The sequence below is a fragment of the Colletotrichum tamarilloi genome, assembly GCF_030869305.1.
Source record: "Colletotrichum tamarilloi strain Tom-12 chromosome Unknown Scaffold_1.1, whole genome shotgun sequence".
Taxonomy (NCBI): domain Eukaryota; kingdom Fungi; phylum Ascomycota; class Sordariomycetes; order Glomerellales; family Glomerellaceae; genus Colletotrichum; species Colletotrichum tamarilloi.
The window spans coordinates 1338366-1353580 of NW_026849384.1; the positions used below are offsets into that span (position 1 = coordinate 1338366).

General features: G+C 53.5%; 6 protein-coding genes across 6 annotated transcripts, besides 1 other annotated feature; 2 read left to right on the plus strand and 4 right to left on the minus strand.

Annotated features, from left to right (window-relative positions):
* The first annotated feature begins 3054 nt into the window (after window positions 1-3054).
* Window positions 3055-3120: a sequence feature (Short protein (CTAM01_00442, KAK1513046.1) was converted to a misc_feature.).
* A 2562-nt stretch (window positions 3121-5682) lies between these two features.
* On the minus strand, window positions 5683-8086 carry CTAM01_00443 (uncharacterized protein; the record flags this gene model as incomplete). Its single annotated transcript, XM_060516494.1, has 6 exons — window positions 5683-5734; window positions 6253-6317; window positions 6647-6705; window positions 6790-6823; window positions 6936-7149; window positions 7362-8086. The coding sequence occupies 6 exons, from the start codon at window positions 8084-8086 to the stop codon at window positions 5683-5685; spliced, it is 1149 nt and encodes a 382-aa protein (XP_060389120.1).
* Window positions 8087-9316: 1230 nt separating this feature from the next.
* On the minus strand, window positions 9317-10963 carry CTAM01_00444 (uncharacterized protein; the record flags this gene model as incomplete). The annotated part of the gene is made up of 4 exons (XM_060516495.1): window positions 9317-9849; window positions 9972-10024; window positions 10078-10840; window positions 10912-10963. The coding sequence occupies 4 exons, from the start codon at window positions 10961-10963 to the stop codon at window positions 9317-9319; spliced, it is 1401 nt and encodes a 466-aa protein (XP_060389121.1).
* A 574-nt stretch (window positions 10964-11537) lies between these two features.
* CTAM01_00445 (tho complex subunit 7) lies at window positions 11538-12602 on the plus strand (the record flags this gene model as incomplete). The annotated part of the gene is made up of 1 exon (XM_060516496.1): window positions 11538-12602. One exon carries the CDS (start codon window positions 11538-11540, stop codon window positions 12600-12602), a length of 1065 nt encoding a protein of 354 aa, XP_060389122.1.
* Window positions 12603-12769: 167 nt separating this feature from the next.
* On the minus strand, window positions 12770-13260 carry CTAM01_00446 (tubulin-specific chaperone Rbl2; the record flags this gene model as incomplete). Its single annotated transcript, XM_060516497.1, has 2 exons — window positions 12770-12967; window positions 13081-13260. The coding sequence occupies 2 exons, from the start codon at window positions 13258-13260 to the stop codon at window positions 12770-12772; spliced, it is 378 nt and encodes a 125-aa protein (XP_060389123.1).
* Window positions 13261-13444: 184 nt separating this feature from the next.
* CTAM01_00447 (uncharacterized protein) lies at window positions 13445-13774 on the plus strand (the record flags this gene model as incomplete). Its single annotated transcript, XM_060516498.1, has 1 exon — window positions 13445-13774. One exon carries the CDS (start codon window positions 13445-13447, stop codon window positions 13772-13774), a length of 330 nt encoding a protein of 109 aa, XP_060389124.1.
* Window positions 13775-14238: 464 nt separating this feature from the next.
* On the minus strand, window positions 14239-15054 carry CTAM01_00448 (uncharacterized protein; the record flags this gene model as incomplete). Its single annotated transcript, XM_060516499.1, has 2 exons — window positions 14239-14583; window positions 14644-15054. The coding sequence occupies 2 exons, from the start codon at window positions 15052-15054 to the stop codon at window positions 14239-14241; spliced, it is 756 nt and encodes a 251-aa protein (XP_060389125.1).
* Between the last annotated feature and the right edge of the window lie 161 nt (window positions 15055-15215).

Genomic DNA, 15215 nt, shown 5'->3' on the forward strand with positions numbered 1-15215 from the left:
TCATGATCAATGACAATCAAACGAAACGAAATTTTTACCACGTCATTACTTCTACGAAAGCCTTTTTTTCTTTTGATATTTTCTGCACATCTCATTGCGACGTAAACCGACACTAGTACCGGCACACACGCGCACAAACACCAGGACAGACAGTAGGAGAGAGAGAGAGCATTTGGATATTCGGGTAATGAGCAGTCAAACAGCCTGCCGTTGGCCCCCATCTTCTTCATGTTTTTGCCCCCTCGCCTTTCCTTTGGCGTGGGGGAGATCATTCTATTCATGTAGCTACTTGCAAATCTCCAACAAAGATACCAAGGATTCTCCATTGCCTTACTCACCATTCCTTGAAAATATGCCTATCTATGCTTTTACCATGTTGTGACGCGCAGCAGCCGACCATGGGAACAGATGACACTTGCAGGTTCCTTGCTACTTGTGAACCCCCCGGCTCCAGGTGAGGTTGAAGTCAAAGACTAGCAAGGAGTCATCGTCCCTCGTGCGTCGCTGATCGGTTGATCCGATCCGCGAGGAGCGCAGGAAACCTTTTTGACGCATGGGGAGGGAAGGGATTCTCGGTCAACGTTTGGGGGAGGAGGAAACTGGCTAGGCAACACCCAATGCGGACCAAGCCTAGAGGCTGAGTACCTAGTATAGTGGTGTAAGTTCCTAGGTACATAGGTGGGTTCCCTGCCGAGGGGGGGCGATGGCGGGTTACCGTGTCATATAACAACGGTTCTACTAAGATGATCAACGTTTTTGGGTCACTCCTCGGTCTGGGTGGCTCGTTAGGTATTCGGGGTAGAGTTCGTTGAGGGGATGGGAATGGAGGGGCGAAGTTACGAAAGCAAACAAGCCAACGCCGGTCCGGAAACTTGGAATGAGGGCCGAGGATGGAAGCGTGACGACCTAGATATGGACGGCGAGGAGGACGAGCAAGGGAAGGGCGGGGCAACGGGAACGAACGAACGAAACGAAACGATGTACACAGGGAAATCATGTTGAACGCAGAGGCGAATGAGGCCATCTATTGGTTCTCGTTTTGGGAGTGTACGTGATAAGATGGGCATTGTAAGGTCCGATGGGGTTGTGGCTTGGGCGATGCGAGGTGTGGAGAGTGGAGGGTGAGAGGGAGGGTACACGATCGTTCCCGGTTTCCGAAGTGTGCGTGTGAAGTGTGACTTGTTTCCGTTGGTCAGTGGTAGGTCTTTTTTTGGTCTTGGAACGACTCTCGGGATCGTTAGTGTTGAAGAATATTGACCACTGAGATGCGAGAGAAGTGGGTGAGTGACCAAAGTTGCATCATGGTATTTTCCTGCCTACCAGCAAGGTTTCGTTTCCACTTTCGGGATGATCCATTCTTGAAATCCGGGAATAGTGCGAGATGTCCCCCTTCTGCTTGAGGCAAAGCAAGAGTAGTATGTGAGGATCGGGGTGGTAATGGAGGGAGACATGCGGGCGTTAGCGTTGGTCGCATGAGGAGGGCACGACGATGGACGGGGGAGGGATTTTGGAGATGTGGGATTGGTTGATAATGCAGCTTATTCTGCTCGGGGCGGCGCGTGAGAGCTGGGTGCAAACGAAGGGGGGGTTGACTGGGATGGACGGGCTGAGATACTCTGCTGCCTCTATACTAGTGACATGCAGGTTCAAAGAGACGGACTTTTTCGCGGGCTTTGGTTAGAATCTACCTCTCCGTACCTAAGGTGAGTTGAGGGCCGACTGAAGATGTGTGTGTAAGTCTGGAGGCGGAGGCGGAGGCGGGGATAAATCTGGGTGGCTGGGAAAGGGGAGCTTGGGTGAGCATAGAGAGCTTGGAGCTTGGAGCTTGGGGCAAGTGAATTGCATTAGGTTGAGAATTTAGACCCGAGAGCTTTTGGAGAAGAATGGTATTGTTTCCGGCTGAAGAAGTATACCTAGACTACAGAGTAGCGCCGCCGAACTGCCTTGTTTCGCGCGGTGGTACAGACGCTGCGGAAAGATGTGCCGTGAATGAGAGAGGCAAGCCACACTTGTACGCGCAACGCTAGAGTAGTCACTCGGGCGGTGCGGGTGGGAAGGATGCAGATGGTGGTGGTGGTGCTTTTTGCCAGGATTTCTTAGAGACTTTACGCCAAGAGTAGCTTGTCTTTTTCCGATGAGCTCACTTGTGTCATGGAAGGGGACTTGGGTGAGAGGGAAGGAGAGGTGAGGTGAGATAAGGTCAGGCACTCCGAAGAAGGGACAACTGAGATTCTCCCGTATTTCATTGGCATTGTGAGATGTCCCATGTGGTGGTCATGATGGTGGTGAAATGTCAACGAGTCGCACCAGGTCCATCTAGGCGTCCTCCAAAATAGGAACGTAAGACGACAGGCAGACACATAACAGGCCTAGAAACATAAACCCTCTGTTCCTCGCGTGGGCTTTTCCACTGAACTCATCACCTCCATCGTGCGCAGAGGCACACTAGAATAGGGGAGGAAACACCACCCACCCACCCAACCTGTCGTCGCTCGTATGCGTGTCTCAGACACTCTCGAGGCCGCATGCTTGAGCTCGCGCTCACGGGAGCCAAGATGTGTTGCAGTTGCCCAGTGGGTAGGCAGGCAGGGCACGGGGGAAGCAGTGGTGGGAGCCCGTCACGGGTTTGAGCTGATGACAGGACATTGTGGTTCTTCTTTCCACTGGGTTCGTTGATGTAGAGGTCATCTATCTGTCTCTCATTCCACGGATGTCTCTATTCCCGCATGCACGCCGACCTCCTTGTCCTGCATGAGTTCGCATGATGCTTCCTAAACCCAGCTGCAGGCAGCGAGGGCCACCGCCGCCGCTACCGCCGCTGCTGTTGCAGTGCGTGATACAGAGAACCATGCGAGGAGGGCGTGTAAGTCGCAAATTGTGAGTACCCATGTATACGTGCAACAGAGAAGGAGGAAAACGCCAGAAGAATGCCGTGAGGTGATGAGTGAAAAGGTCCATGTTAGTCTCACCGTACTTTCCTCGGAGGCGAGAGATGCTAAGGCAAGGTCAGGATCTAGGTCAAGGACCGGTGAATACATTAGTCTCAAGGTGTGGATGGAGGCGAAACGGTTCTGCTCACTGCGATTTCTCGCATCTTACTGGCCTTATCCTCACCTTTAGAAGATTGCACTTGTGCTGTTAGGTGCAGAAACGGTCTGGTGGCGATGGGGATTTCTTCCGATCTTTCGCTATTGTCCGCTCGGCTTCTTCCTTACTGCTATCGCATCGCGGGAGCAGGTGAGCAGAAGATGATGAAAGAGGGAACATCATGCAAGCCATGAGTTAGCCTTGCGTCGCCGCGATGCGCAAAGTTCGGATGGGAGGAGAAAGCGAAGACGGAAGCAGCAGTTCGTCTCTTTTCTTGCAGGAGAACATCATCTCCCCCCCAATTTCCCCCCTTTCCCGACATCGCGTCTCGAAGCGGAACTAAGGTGAAGCCAAGGTGAGTCTTGCGATGTAATCTAGAAGGTCCGGTCGACGGGATTGCTGACGTTGCACCTTTTCATTGGGCCGTTGCACCTACTTAGCACCTAGCTCTTCATGAGCATAGCTCCCAAGAGAAATTTCTCTCTTCCCGCCTTTGCTGCAAGCGGGCTTGACGAGATGAACTGCTGCTCCGTGACTCCCTCAATCTTTGCGGAGAATTTGGGAAAAAAAGGAAGATGGACCCGATCGATCTTCACCCATGCAGAATTAATGCAAGAAGAACGCGCGCGGCACGTGTGAGTTTGTCGGATCTGGATTGCGCGGAGATGGAGAGGAGATGCGCATGGCAAATCACCCCCCATGCCATTCCCACTTCCCACTAAGGCACGTTCTACTGCAGTCTCCAAGATTCTTCTGTTCGGTTTCAGGTGTGAGTTTCCGAAAGAACGGGGAGGAAGTCAATGACGATGCATGCTTGCCTCGCGTCTTCGCTTCTTTTGAGCGCTTGAGTCAAGGTAAGATGCAAGCGCTGCCACCGTTTCGCTGGGCTTGGTCTGTACTTTGAGAAAAGCGGAATCGATAGACGGTGAATACGGATACAGACGGTCGTACGTTTATTTGGTCGTTCTGTCTTTGCTGGTTGCTCAGGCGGTTCTTGGTATAGACGGTCATACCTACCTCCTCAACTCACCAGATCTTGACAGAGGACCCTCAAGTAATCTATTCCATGGTCCCATTCTCAGACACCGCCCATAGATTCAGAAAAGACCGGGGGAAGTTCAAAGACATGTCTCATCGGCTCCTGGTGACTCACTACAACCAATATGTTTCTCGAGGACGAAACGCGGTGTAACCCTTTAGCGATACCCTTCGTATGGCTCTCCACACAGGTACCCCTGAGGTAAAAGGGGATCCGCAGGAACAAACACAAAGGCGAGAAAGAAGTAAGGGGCGGATGAGCGGCTGAGGGCGAGGAGGTAGCGTGAGTGAGGTAGGGTATCGTGGTAGTTCATCGTGGAACTCCATGACGTTTGTATGAGCTTGTTCACAGTGGCAGCGCCAAAAGAGTTATGAAGAGTAGAAGGAGAGAAAGAACGAGAGGGGTTTGACGTTACGATGCTACGATTTTGCAACGTCTGCGTATCACCCCGCCCTGACAGCCCCGCGCCCTCTATATGCTGCTGAAAGAAGCAAGTTCGTGGCGCCTTGGGGAACCCAAACGAGACTCGGACAAAATTGAGATGATGGTTCGGCCCGGCGAAAGGCACGGTGTGCTTTTCCCTCCCGTGTAGATACCCGGGTCGGGTGCACCCGTTCTCCGTGCCCCGTGGCCCCGTCTACCCGGCTTCCGTCATCAGTCATCAGTCACATTACCCGCAAGATAGACGGTCGATGGGATCTCATTAAATAGAATGCATCGCTTTTTTTCTTAAAATATGAATCCCTGTGGTGATAATGCGGGGTATGTAGAACAGTAAAATAATAAAGCAAGAGGACAGTACCAGCCTTTGCGACGGCAGCCGGGAACTTGCTATAGGCATCAACATGGCCACAAGCTCCGTGTCTCGCATACAGAACCCAGGTGCTTAACCTGCAAGTCCATCCCAACGAATACTGAAGACGAAGCAAAGGCTTCACGAGAGGACCAGAACAGCTTGCTCCCCCCCCCCCCCCCACCCCTTTCCCTGCCTCGCCGGGAGCCAGCTTCTCTGCTTTCCCCACACTCGCGAGACCAAAAGGTTTCGCCCGTCCGACGGCGCACAGCGTAGAGCACGGCGACAAATCGCCGTTCCCCACATGGAGTACCTGTGTCTATTTGTCGCCGTACGCACCTTGTCCCGCCTGATGAGATCGCCGTGGTACTCCTATCCCGCTAGGTGAGGGCGCTCAGGAGAGGGGTAAGGGGACAAAAACATGAACTCATCAAGGGAAAGGCTGACAAAAGAGCCATGTTTTGTGTCCCCATTCCTCTCTCCCCCTCCTTTCGACACCGTCGCTGTGCTTCGGACACATAATCAGGATGGCCCAAGGAACGGCCGAAGCCTCGTGTTACGATCTCGCATGTTGGGCGAAACCGCGACAGGAAAAGACAGGGAGAGAGAAAGTGTAACCGCCGGGTAGAAGCTGAGCGGGACTGCCGAACCGGAATCGGAACGTGCCACCCGTTTCGAGTATGTGATGCCGTGTCACCGGTGGCTCAGTCATTTCATGCACACACTGGGCCCCTCTGTTCCGTGACTTGCTGCCTCCTTATCTCTACTTCTTCTTCTTGTCGCCGGCATCTGGGTCGTACTTTTCCTTCCAGATCCTATTGAGTTCGCGGGTGGTTAGCCTTTGGGTATCACAGAGGAATTCTGGCCAAACGGGGTGGTGCTAGATTGTGTGGGTAATGGCGTCAGGAACGCAACGATAGGGGGAGAAAGGACAGGCGAGCAAGTGAACTGGCAGGCAGGCAAAGAGTAATCGCGACGAATCGCAGCCTCGGAAAACAGCATCGAGTCTTCGCGGGCGCTTTGGGGAACGCGGCGTAGCGCAGGAGGGCTTGCAGAGGCAGGTAACCGCGTGCAGCTCCGGGAAAGCTGACGGTCATCCAAGTTTGAATGACAGGGCGAGCTCCCACATTTTGGGGGGAAGGCAGAGTAAAACAAAGCCTTGGGAGCCTATCAATGCCGCAGCGCGCAAGTCATCTGCGACAAGGGAGCTGCAGCTCCCCCCCCCCCCCCCCCTTCTCCAGTGATGCATGCGCCGAATCCAACTCTGGGGAAAACCCCCCTCAACGAACCAGTGGATAAGAAAGAAAGGAATGAACAAACAGGCTCGACTTACCATGAATTGCCTAGTGTTTTGTTGCCGTTCTTTTCAGCCAACCGGTAGTAACGGGCTGCTGCAAACTGGACATGTTGTCAGCCTCATGTGATGACATTGAGCATGCGTCCTGCGCGGGTTCCTGTTTGCGGCCGTCTTTTAGGGTCGCCGTATTGATGCCCAACCTGGACCGACGCAGGTTGCTGACAACCCAAGTAGGACGTCGACCAGTATCAGCGTGCTCTCTCACGCATCTCATGACCTGTGTGGTCTCGCTGAGTGCAAGCCACACAATACCTGAGGCTGCTGAGGCTGATGCTGTCTGCCCCTAAAGACCAAGTTCTGGACCTCACGTCGCAGGACCCGGTAGACGCAATGCCGCTCGAAATGATGGGTGATATGTGACCAAACGTACCTTGTCCTTTTTGCATCCGAAGCCTTCTACATAGCACCAGGCTACCTCGTTCATAGCATCTGAGACGAGCAAGGCGGATTAGCGCACCGCTACACATTCATTGGGCCTCAACGCCTCGGAGTGCATCATCATGGCAGACTCACCAGTATCTCCAAGGTTCGCCGCAGTCTCATAGTACTATGACGACGAGATGTCAGTTCTAGACCTTCGAGGCGTATCCACCTTGGGCTTTCAAAGGCATTCCTTGCCCCCCTCTCCCATCCTCTGGTCTGTGGACGGGATAACTCACCTGCTTTGCCGCTATTGGGTCCTTGGCTGTGCCCCAGCCGTGTCGAAAGGAATTCGCCAACTCGAATATGGCCAGAACGAGCTCACCCTTGGCAGCACCACCCTTTTTAAGCCCGGCCTTCAACGCCATCTGCTCGACGGTTGCCGCATTCGACGCCGCCGCCGAGAGATACTTGATGGCCCCTTCTGGATCTGGTTCGCAACCCCATCCGTGCCTATCAAACCCTGTCAGCAAATCCGTCCAAATAGCCCAAGTATCGTGGCACCTGTAATGTCATGCTCCCAAAGCCCTCCCAGTCCCCACGATGCAACATGATCGCCCGGCGAGCCGTGGCGCGCCCCGCGCCATGATCCCGTCTTATAGGTACGGGAAAAGTGCCGAGTAGTAGCCGAGACCAGTCCACATGCAAGGCAGAAGGCAACTCACCTCAAAGAGAGACCGTATAGGAACTGGCTCAGGGTGTTATTCGCCCCTTTCGGGTCAGCCAAGCGGGCAAACATGGCCGTCGAGTTCTCGAAGTCTCCCGCCTCGTGCAGCCGGATAGCCTCCTGGATATCCTCGTCAATGGCCGGAGACGAGACCGCCGCGCCCTGCGTCCTGCCTCTCGTCATATCCCCTCCACCGCCCGCGTCGTTCGCCAACGGCGTCGCGGGCCTGCTCTTATTCGCCGAAGCCAGCATGGTCGCGCGCTTCTCCCACTGCAGCTCGTCCCCCTCGCCGCCCTCGGCCGTGGTCACAATGTCGGGTAGGTTCTGCGGGACGTTTTCTGACGAGGCGGGCGAGCGGCTGAGGTGCAGCCGCTCCGATAGCCGTCTCCCAATCTTGCCATTGTTGTTCGAGTGGGAGTTGGAGGTCGAGCTCGCCTGCGAGGAGGCGGACGCGCTGCGCGAGCGGCTGTTGCCGAAGAAGACGTCGAGGCTGCGCCGGGGCTTCTGGCCGCTGCCGCCATCGTTGCCGTTCGGGTTCAGGTAGTGTTCCTTGCCGTCGTCGAAGCCCGGGGGTCCGCTCGGGGGGTGGATGACCTCTTGGGTGTGTGTGTCTGATCGAATGAATTTGAACTCGGGGGCCGCCAGCCTGTCTACTGCATCCTTGCTGCTGTGCTCGCCGTTGTCGAGTTTCTCCTTCTTCTTGAGAACGTCGCGTATGCCCATGATGACGTCGGGAAAGAATTAGTGCTGATCCAGCATGTATGCTTGAAGCTCATGGACTAGGTAGGTCAGGTCTAGAAATAGGAGGGCCGGGAAATTAGAAATAGCGACAAGAAAGAAGGTGTCTTTGGCAAAGAGCAATTGTTCAATTATCCATGAGTCAAAATCCAACAACGACCTATGTTCAACGCAGGACAGGCAGTGTTGTCAGACTTGGTGCTATTCTCAGCTTCGGGAAAGGATGAAGAGAGTGTGTAGTCCAAGGGGCTGAGCAGATGGCGGTGCTGTTCAAAGACGCGAATCCTCCCACAAGGCAGCGGCAGCAGCCTCAGATCAGCAAGCCCCCCGATCCGACCACGATATGGCTGCCAAATGACGGGTCTCCATTAGCGCCTCGCAATAAGCTCCCCTAGCCCGCTGTCCGAGGGGGACAAAGGAGGGCTGATCAGAAGACAACATGTGGACAGTGGCGCCGACTGCTCCGACTGGAAATGGGGGCGAAGAAGGGCCAAGAGGGGTCTCTGGGCAGTGGGAACTTGAAGTTTGTGTGGTGTGTCAGCGCAAGGAATTGTCATCGAATGACCGCTGATTTCAGGAGTCCACAGGGGAGAGGAATGGCGGGGTAAAATTCTAATGGAAATTTTAATTGATCTAGTTGAGACACCCGCGAACAGTTGGGCCGGCCCGCACGCGGAAATGATGCTTGGCCCAATGTCACTCTTCCACATGGGGAATTCTTCCCCAATATCACATACTGATGAAACTAATAGTAGACAACGAATTCTATGTTTTTTAGAATCAAGTTTTCCGAGACTCAAGGAGACATCAAACATCGACAGGACATAGAGTCTTGAAATGTCGTTCTGTTTTCCCCGGCTCATACCATGTATTACATTTTCGCTTCTGCTTTTCGTGTTCCATAATGTATATTTCTATCCATTTCTGCTACTTCTTTTCGGTCTTGTTTTTCTTCTTGTTCATAATCGTTATCATGATTATCTATTCTTTTCTGCTTTGTGCTTGGTATCTTGGTATCAATGCTCTGTTTCTGCATTTCCTTTGTGGGTATAGTTTGTGGTTTTCTTCCCCAATCGTTTTCGTAACCTTGAAGTATGTCCGCCGTCAAATGGCTCGAGGCCTTTCTTGGTCTGGACCCCTTCAAGGACTGGATAGCAAGCATGTTAGTAGTGAAAAGAGACCTTTCGGCCTCGGCAAGGTGGCATCAGATCACAATCAGAAAGAGATATAATCTTTCTGAACCTTGAAGTCAGTATCATCACCAGCACCATCGGTGATAAACTCCTCCACTTCGTCTGAGTCCACGTCGTCGCTGTCGACCGGCTCGTCATCGCTCGACAAATCCTCCATCTCGTCGCCGTCCGCCCGTTTTCGAAGGACGCTTGCCCTCTCGCGGTGAAGGAGCTTGCAGCCCCTGGTTTTACACTTGCCCGTGTTGCTGAAGTCGGGGCACTCGAAGACGTGTCGCTCTTCGCATTCGTCTCCCTTGTCGCAGTAGCCGTACATCCCAAAGGAACGGCAGACCAGAGCACCTGAGGATACACTAGAATGAGCATAGGGACAAGTAGAGTTGGCACAATTGCCCTTGACGAAGTGAACGCAAGTCGGAATGCGCTGGGGCGTCAAGTCATGGGACAGATCGCAAGAATCCCCACTGGCGCAGGTTCCCTTGTGCAGCATCTCACGGCAAATGGCAACTTTCGTAGCATCGTGCTTGTATCGACAAGATGGTCCCTTGGCACATGAACCTAAAATGAAATGATGGTGGTTAGTGGAGTCCGGTATATCATACCCACTTGAGCAAGAAATCATCCAAATCTGTCGGATCGGATATTGCGTGGGCAATCGAATAAGATTGTGAGTAAAATACCAGTCAGCGAAAACATGCTGCAAGGCACGTCGACCTTTTTGACGCCAGTTTGGCTGGGGGAGCGACTCAAGTTAGCAATTGTCGGCCAAGAGGGAAGGGTTCATACCGTTGAGCTTTGAGCACACCGTCACGGTAAAGATTACCGGTCTTGCTTCGATGAAATTTGACACCCCCAACGAAGGCGACTTTGGGGGTAGCGTTGACTGGGTGTAGATCTCCTGTACCGTTGTAAGTTTGCTCCGCTGTGCAAGGCTGTAGTAGTAACGCACCCGACACCTTGATGAGCTTGCTGCCGCTGTTCGCGACACGGAAGCGAATGCCTTGAATCTCTATCTCGTGATTACCTGTCGCTGTCGGGTTAGTAGGAGTATGCGGTGCGCTTGCATTGCCGCTGTAGCGTTGGAAATGGCTGGCGAGCTGTTGTTGCTCGCGCGCGTCCTGCTGACGAATCTTCTGTTGGCGCGACGCCTCAATGGCCTTAACGTGTGCTTCATTGGTCTTGTCATAAACGGCCGAGTTGATCAGCGACCTCTGACCGCGGGTGTTCTTCGAGATCCAAGCGCCTGAGGAAGTGGTCGAGACAGAACCCTCAGCCGGGGACGACGCATCGGAAGGAGGTGTTTGGGTTCCATCTTTGTTTACCACCAAGGACCGATGCCGAAAACCTGTCGGGCCTCCTCGGGTGGAGGGGTACGGCTGGACTCGATGCTTGTGGGGGAAGGCGCCATGTCGGTGAGTGTTGTCTGTGATGTGTAAGCGCAGGATGATTTTATCGGTCTCAAGATTAAACATACGACGAAGATAGGAAGCCTGGCTGCTTGGGACCGATTGAACGCCAGCTTGCTGGGCCTTGTGAAGGTTGATCTTGCCTGTTTGCCACTACGTTAGAGAATACGCGCTCTTGTCACATGTGTCTGGTTACAGAAAAAGCACTACGTACCCGCAAGCTGGCCGATTCTGGCCAGCAGTTCTTGTTCTTCCTGAGATGGCATGTCCTAGTGTTGCAGAGTTGTACTGTCTTTTTGTTGTGGTGTTTCTGAGTTTTGCAACCAAAGAAATGCTGTTGCGCCTGAGGGAGTTGGTGTGTTTTTGCGAAGATGAGATCACCGAATGTTGGGAAGGTAGACGCTTTGACAGTGCGATCGGAGTTTCCTTGTCTTGGGCAGGTAGAGGGGACAGTGACCCACTTCACAGCGCTTAAGGCTTGAGAGGTAGCTGACCAATCTGCGCTAAGCAAGGCATGTGTGGCTGCTGGCCTGCTACTGCAAGGCTGTGAAAGAAGAAAGGTGCACGACCTGGAGCTTCTTTTCCTCTACAGCTGCTCCTTTTGAGTTCAGTCCTGCATTTTCATCATCGTCAACTGTGGTATCCGATTTGTCGCTCACATCAATCGCATTATCTTGCAACACTCAGCTCAGAAGAACTACGGCTTTATTGTTCTTGAGCTGATTGGCAGGACCAGCGAGGAATTGACCTCCTACAGCACAGCCCCAGGGTCGAAGCTCATCTAGCTTTTACAATTCGACAAGCGACACAATACAGCTTTCCTTAGTTCAATCCCGCGAAATGGCGTCAACTTGGGGTCTTCTGGATGATAAGGAGGAGCAGGAGTTGCACAAAACGCGACTGGTCAACATCGAGGAGAAGCCCTTCAAGCGCATCACCAAGCGGCTCACATCCATCTCGACGATTGTAAATGCCCACTCGAAACAGCAACCTACCCCTCCGCCCGAAGGCGCAAACGGCGACAATGACGCCGATACTGAGGTGAAGGAGGAGACGAAGACCGCTCAAACCCTGCGAGAGATTGATCAGATCAAAGACGACCTCACCCTCGACTTCGCCGCATTCGATAGCAGTATTGCCCGCCTGCAATTCCTCCTCGATGCGAATGTACGCGAGCGCGAACGCTACAAAGCTGACCAGCAACGCATTCTCGAGGAATGCCAAAACGTCCGAGACAACAACGCGCGGCTGCGCGAACAGCTGGATGGCGCCAGGGCGACGCTTGCCCAACGTAAGGAGTATGACAAGCTCGCCAACGCGCTCATGGCTAAGGGCCTGCGGCCGCGCGGGGAGCAGGAGTCGAACCTGAAGAAGCTCGAGGAGGAGATTCGCGACCTGGAGAAGGAAAGTGAGACCTATGCGGTGACGTGGCGGGAGCGACGCGATCAGTTCAGCAAAATTATGGATGAAGGCATGCAACTGCGCAGACAGATCCGCGACGAGAAGGAGGAGGTCGAGAGACGGGAGGGCATGAACGAAGACGGCGAGGAGGACGGCGACGCTTCTAGAGGGGGCAACACGCCTCGGCACGTCTCTAGCGGCAACGTCACGCCGCACCCAGACAGCGGTGCCGTGCCGAGACCGGCGTCGGCGCACGAGGGTCAGTCGGAGGATCAATCTGAGGGTCTCAAGCCTCGAGCGAGTGGCCTGGGCGGCTTTTCGCGATCTGGCAGCGCCGTCCCGAGTCAGAATGGCACTCCTCAGCCTCAAGATGATGATGAGGGCGAGATTGAAGAGGGAGAGGACGTTGAGATGGATGACCGCCATGATACCCAACTTACTTCGGGAGGCGATACGCCTCAAATCACAGTGGACGCACCGGAGAGCATGGAGGTGGACAGCTAAACAAATCAAGTGCTTCGGAAGATCCTAGAATAGTCCCTCAATTGAGATACCCATTAAATCAGGCAGCTGTCTTGCCTCTGACGCTCGCCTGTCCTTAACACAACGCAATCCCGAACCTCTTCTCATCTTTGATATCAGAACGCAGGGAAAAAGAAATAATCATAACTCTAAGCAGAGACGTCGTCTTTGAGATACGTCTTCTCCTCCTTGCCCTTTGCGAGTGCAAGTCTCGCCGTCTCCAGCTCCTCAGGCGACGCACCGCCGCTCTCAGCCAGAGCAATCTGCTCCTCCAGCTTGACGGTCGCGTCCTCGACGCGGGTTCTCAGCTCGGGGAACACCTTTTGCGTCTCCTCCACCGCGAGTTTCTAGTCCCCCCAAAGTCAGTCAGCCGGGGTGTTACACGCAAAAACGAATCACTGATACTTCGGAGGAGCGAGAACTCCAGCGGTGATGGTAAGTGACGGATGGGAAAACCTACCAGCTGCTTGAGCATGTACTCCCGGTTTCCGTCCTCATCGGGCTTGCCTTCCTTGATCTCGTTCTCCAGAGTCGTGACCTTGCCTCTTTGCTGGATGAGTTCCTTCTCGTACGAGATCTCCTCCTTGAGGAGTCTGGTGACGGAGAGGGTCGCGACGGTGAGCTGGGAGGGGGGCGCCATGGTTGTCTATTGGTGTGGTGGTGCTAAAGAAGTTTTGAGTAGCGGCGGGGTGAAAGATTCAAGTTTGTAGTTATATCCGATGAATGGGGTTCAGTCTTCTGCGGTGGTGATGCGTGAGAATGGGGTCTTTCGGTGAAGTAAGGTAAGTCGAAGTGTAGTCAGTCTTGTAATTACATACCTTCCTATGCTTCGGCTGATTGCTTTCCTGCTTTTGTTTACTACACGGGATCCCGGCTGTTCCTGCTGCTTGGCTGGCTACGTCAAGGTGCACTCAGGCTGGTGCCTTGGAAAGGGTTTTGGTGGGGGTTTCACGGCGGGGTGCATCCCGGCAACCTTACCTCATCTCAGCAACCCATTTTGGGGAACTCGTCTTCTTCAGGCGACCATTCGTGGGCATCTATCTCTCAAGGCACCGCGGATATCGCTCACCTTTTTGATGGATGCCTACTGCTCTCTGCATGCCGGTCCAGCTATTCCCTTAGGGTGCAGGACATTACGCTCATATATTATGTGAGAGATATTGTGCCCTACATTCAGTTACCTAACCTAGGCAACAACCTCCATGCCACTCAAATTATTGCCCGTTCAGAAATACACGTGTTAATGAAATTGGTATTCAGTTGAGTAAAGTAATACATGAATTCCCACATGTTAGAGTAAAGTTGAGACGACAATCGTACAATGGCATGGCTGGGTTTGATAGTCGCGTACGAAGGAGCCCATGCGTTGAATGCATTTGGAGATGGTTTTGATGTCTTTGCGCTGACAACCTTACCTATAACGAACCTTCAACCAAACCTGTATCTAAATTAGATCAAAGGCTGCAACAAGCACGGCACAAGCGCCATCATATATCATCTACTTTGATCTTCAGACTGGCTATATTTTGCGCTGGTTTACTGGAGATGAATAACATGAGTTCATTCATCATCACTCATAGCTACAGTATGCCACCGCAGCGAAACGAAGCTGTGTAGTCTAAGCCGATAAAGCCTCCAACCCCTTCTTCGCAGCAAGCTCAACAGCATCAGCCGTCTCGGACAGAACAGAAAGGAACGGCGAGTGCGAAGACTTCAACTTCAACTTGGTTGCCTCGGGTCCCAGGAGCTGCTGCATCTGCTCCTGCGCAAAGTACGGAATCGCCTGGTCGTCCTCGCAGCCGACGTACATACAGGTAATGTCATGCCAGGGCTCGTACGTTATTGTCTCCTCGAACGAGATGGTCGTATGATGCTTCAACAAGCTCTTTGCCTTTTCCCTTGCCTCTGCAGGAACGTCTCCGTAGAGGGGGTCGTCGGCGGTCACGATATGGATCCGGCCGTCCTAACGTATGTTGTCAGCTCATCGAGACTCTCGAAGGAAACCGGGAAGAAGGTTCCTTACCTCTACTCTCGTCCACGGGGGATACACATTGCCCGTCATGCTCAAGATGCTCTGCCCTTTCTGCCCCACGAACGCAGCGAGGTACATAAGTGTAATTACGCCGCCAGGCTTGCCCTCCGCGGCTCTCTGTTTGATCCCAAACCCTTTTGCGCCTTCGGCCGCCGCGAGACCGCCGTATGAATGAGCGACCAGGACGATCTGCCGACCTTGTTCGGCGAGCTCTTGCAGCACGGCAGCGGTGGCGGCCGCGTCGTCGTATAAGCCCTTGTTTGGCGGCTCAGAGCCGACGGAGTGATGTCTCACGCCGCGGGTCTCCCAGCCTCTTGTGTGTAGCTCGTCGCGGAGGTCTCGGAAGTGCTCTGGCGAGTGCCATGCTCCCGGGGTGAGTACGATGACGGGTTTGCTGGACATTGTGGGAGGATGCTATGGTTTGGTCTAGACTTTTCTATGCAAACAGAGGAAAGCAAGTCTGAGTAGATTACGAGAGAGATGAAAGTTCATGTTTCTACGAGCTCCATTGCGCAATGGCAATTGGCATCTTATATGGATTTCCGTGTCTATTTAGTCAGAGT